This window comes from Carlito syrichta, unplaced genomic scaffold (assembly GCF_000164805.1).
Source record: "Carlito syrichta isolate Samal-C Ts95f unplaced genomic scaffold, Tarsius_syrichta-2.0.1 Scaffold308812, whole genome shotgun sequence".
Taxonomy (NCBI): Eukaryota; Metazoa; Chordata; class Mammalia; order Primates; family Tarsiidae; genus Carlito; species Carlito syrichta.
Genome location: NW_007252908.1, coordinates 530,812 through 535,216, shown reverse-complemented (window position 1 = coordinate 535,216; position 4,405 = coordinate 530,812). Strand labels below are relative to the sequence as shown.

Below are 4,405 nucleotides of genomic sequence, written 5' to 3'. Positions count from 1 at the left end.
TGTGTGTGTGTGTGTGTGTGTGTGTGTGTGTGTGTGTGTGTGTGTCTTCAGTCACTGCCTCTGTTTGCTCTCCAGGAAATGAGAAGAAGAAAAATAAATAAAGAAAAGGAGAAAGGAAAAATTAGACTACCGGGTGACCGGTTCCCTTCTCCAAGGGAGAAAAATTCTCCAAGAAGGGGCAAAATTGGTTCTCCGCTCACTTCTGCTGCCACCCCGGGAATTCGCCTCTCTTCTCTTTAATCAATAGTACAGTGTCTTTCTCTTTGGAGCCTGGAAAAACAATCTTTTCCATAAGGGAGAAGAAACAGGGAGAAAGGAAGAAGACTCCGAGTTGGTCGGGAGAGTTTGCATTAAACTCGGTTTTCTTCCTTGGGTGTTATTTCTTTGAATTTTAAATCTGAGCTAGCTTGCTTTCTTTCTTTCTTTCTTTCTTTCTTTCTTTCTTTCTTTCTTTCTTTCCTTCTTTCTCTGCTTAGCACCCAGATCCCCCTCCCTCCAATTGCTTTCTTGACTCCAGGGGGTAAATTTACCTTTACAGTAATCTTCCCAGTCCACAGCTCTCTGTGCTGCTTCCCCAGCCCAAAGCCTTTCTCTGATATGGCTGGGTTTCCTCCACAACACCCACCACTCCCTCCTCCACAGACTCCCAATTTGACTGGAGTAATTGCCTTTTAAGGTGCACTGTACGCATGACAGGTATTCTATTAACCCTTAAAACTCCTTCCTTCTTTAGATACCTGAAATGGCAGGTGGCCAACACATGCAGACCCATCTGAAATCACATGCATTTCATTTAGTTTCTACTTCTTTTTCTTTTCTTTTCCTCCCCACAGTAACATGTATATGCCATCCACACTGGAGGCCAGTATCCTATTATGTCTTTCAATTTTATCCCAGTATGATTCATTAGAAGTTAGACATTCAGGAAGAGGAAAGCAAAAACCACAAATATGCCCTGGAACCAGGCTTAACAAAGGCATGGATCTATCCCTAGCCTCATGTTGTCAGTTTAGAGATGGGGAAATTCTAGAAGCTAAATGCAATGCTCATTCCTCAAGCTTCATCATGCTTTTTGAGTTAACAGTAATTAATCACCAATGGCAAGTGAGTAATTTTTTAAGGTGGTCATAGGCTTATTTTATTAGGATTAGCTAATAAATCAGGCTGCATCACTGAAGGAGGAGTTCAAACTCTTCTAGGACTGAATAAACCAGACCTTAGAAACTGTCTCATTTATTCAGCTCTCCGGGAGCTTCCAGGCACTGTTAGAGACATTGTGGCCCAACCTCAACTGTAAATATCAGAGGGATGGAGAGACAGGAAGTTTTATAAGGAAAAATATCTGTTCAGCTCTGAAGTGTGAGCCACCACAATGAGGAACCCAGTATCTGGAGCCCACGGGCCTGCCTGCCACGGAATGAGACAGTTGGGGGGAAGAATTATTTAGAAAATGAAGTTTTGTGTATCCTAGGAATTCTGGTCAGAAATATCTATTATCTATCTATCTATCTATAGTCTATTATCTATCATCTATCTTTCATAACCTTCTCTACTTCCCTGATGGAAGTGATGAAAAATTCTACCTCTTTGCTCTGATATGAGAGAGCCCAAATTACATCAGAAACAAAGTGATGATATCAGCAAGGGATTGTTGAAAAGAAACGAAAGGATATTGCTAAAGTTTATCTTCATTTGAAATAAAGAAGCAGATAAAGTGCCTCAACCCAGACCGTAAATGAAGCCCACCTCCTCACAGCTGTCTTTGCCTCTGGTGGGCTCTGATATATTTTTCTAACTTTGAAATCTTAAATCACCACAAGAACTGATCATTAAGATGGGCAGAAGACTTCCCTACTTATGCTTTAATTTTTTTTATTACTACTATTTTTTAAAAGGAGGACATATTAGAATAACAAAGATTTGCTACAATCCTTGATTAGCTTCTAGGGAGCTTGATTGGAAAGGAAAAAACTACAAAGATATGGTTGACTTGAGAGGGAGGGGGAAGAAAAAGGAAAGTGTTTTCTTTCTTTTTTTTGAATATTATTTAGAAGACGGCCTCCCCATTCCACTGTTCCAGTCTCTCTTTTGAACAGACATTTTCTCCATATTGGATAAAGGTTGGTTTCTCTCTCCATTACTACCCCCAGCCTCACCCCACCCCAACAAACCTAGTATATTTCCATTCTGCTGTGTTTTTGTGCTACTCAACATGCCATTAACTTTAAGATTTACTCCTCAGCAGGCAAGCTGAAAGATGCTAAAGCCAATAAAAACTGCTCTCTGGGACTCCAACTAGGAAGAGTTTGGAGCTCTGTTTAGTATTCGAATGGAGGGAGGGCTGGGGAAGGAGGGTGGTTGTGATAGTGAAAACCGCTGCTGCTTAGAGAACCAGACAGCTCCGCGCTCTGCACCGAAAGTGCTGGAGGATCAGCTCTGTCCACAGCCCATTTGTGGCCAAGCATGAGGCTGCTGTCTATGTGGGGGTGGGTGTGCGTGTGTGTTTTCATCTTTAAAACCACCAGCTCTAACACAGCATCTTCGGCAGCTCTCCACACTACTGTTTATTAAAAACGGAATGTCCATACACATCCCCTACAACTTCCTCAGCCCCGTGCTCCTTCCCTGCCTGGTGATCAATCTCTCTCAGAAAGCATTTAACTTGCCCACATAGCTCCAGCACCGATTAATCCCCGCTGCACATCCTATACATTACTGTTAGGAAGCGGAGCACTGGGCTAATTTCGTCACCCACTAGCCACCCACACACATTCTACAACTGAACACGTTTGGGGCTCTGCTTTAAAGATAATAAAACAAGGAGAAAACAGGCAGGCTGCAGACAATTCCCACGACCACTTTCCTAAAAAGTTGCTGGGTTTTAATTCCTTGATTATCCGGTCTCCCCCTCCCCCAGACACTCACTAGCAATGATTGCATCAAGGGAGAAATCATGTACTATAAAGCTCTCTGCATGGTGAGTTTGGAATCAATTAGGGTACACCTTCCAAAATGCATATTTTGCACACACACACACATTTATTTCCCCCAAAACCCCGCTTTCCTGGGAAGGTGACAAATCCAGGCTTCCCAGACCCCCACTCCACCCAGGGGAAGGCTGGTTTCTTGCTAATTCTTGCCTTAGGTTTTGTCACTCGTTCCTTCAAACATCACCCCCCAACACACACACACATACACACACCATCACTCACACCACAATCAGATCATCGAGGCACACAGCTCGACAGAGAGAGTTTACTGCTACATTTAAATAAAAATATCTCTTGGAATTAGTCACCTCTCTCCCTTTTAGACGGCTGCACTCCTGCTCCTCCGGCCCCGAGCGGGTGATGAAGAGAGCATCTCCCTCCGTATTTTCAGCACCACGGCGATGGACAGCACCTCGGTCCCCAGCCGGCGGACAGCCCGCCCGCTAGTCCTGTCCGCTCAGTGTCCTGGGCTCGACCCGTGCAGCCGTCCCCATCCCAATCTCTCAAGTCACTGTCCCCCAAAACCCAAGCCCCATTTCCCCCTCGACCCTCTCTCTCTTTCTCTCCATCTGCGTCCTCTGCTCTCCCCCAAGGCACCGCTTCTACTAGCACCTCGCCCAAAGCCAGCCTTGCCCCGGTGAGCGGCTCCCCACGCACCCCAGCCCGGTCTCCGCTGCTCAAGCGCCTCCCTCCACGGCGCCCGCCGGAGGCTCCCTCTCGCTCTGTCCGCCGCTCGTCGGTCGCCGGCCGGCCGGCCGGCCCGCCCGCTCGCTCCTTCTCCCGGGCAAAGTTGGGAGGGAAAGGTGCACTCACCTTTGTGCATGCCTGTGAACCTGTCCTTCAGAACCGTAAGCTCGTAGATTTTGCCGAACTCCTCGAAGAGGGGCTTGAGGTCCTTCTCATCCAGGTTGCGGGGGATCTGCCCAATGAACAGCTTGATGGCATCGTGGTCCTTCATGGGAATGGTCGACGGGTTCCCCGGGCTGTGGCTTAATCCGTTCATGTGCCCGGCGCTGCCCGGGCTGCCGCCGAGCCCGTTGGAACTGAGGCTTGCGTTGTCAGCCTGTCCGTTTGCTAACGTGGCCATCTTTATATACATAGAGAAAATCTTCTTTCCTTTTATTCTTTCTCGCTCGCACTCTCTCGCTCCTCTCCCTCGCTCGCTCGCGCTCACACACGCACACGCACACACACACTCGGGTTCTCTCCCCCTCGGTTTCCCTACACCTCGCTCTCCTCTCGCTCTGCCTCTCTCTCTCTCTCTCTCTCTCTCTCTCTCTTTCTCCTCTTCTCTCGCTCGCTCGCTTGCACTCTCTCGCTCCCCTCCTCCTTTCTCTCTCTCTCTCTCCCCCTCTCCCTCTCTCTCTCTCTCTCTCTCTCTTTCTCTCTCTCTCTCTCTCTCTCTCTCTCTCTCT

At 47.5% G+C, this 4,405-nt stretch overlaps 1 protein-coding gene across 1 annotated transcript in view; it reads right to left on the bottom strand.

The window, feature by feature from the left end:
• The window catches only part of LOC110596346 (CUGBP Elav-like family member 4), a 15,255-nt gene extending 10,857 nt beyond the window's left edge, over positions 1-4,398 (bottom strand). The window contains exon 1 of the mRNA XM_021716426.1: positions 3,763-4,398. Within this exon, the coding sequence (XP_021572101.1) occupies positions 3,763-4,089 (327 nt within the window). The 5' untranslated portion in view covers positions 4,090-4,398. The remainder of the gene's footprint in view (positions 1-3,762) is intronic.
• Positions 4,399-4,405: the final 7 nt, after the last annotated feature.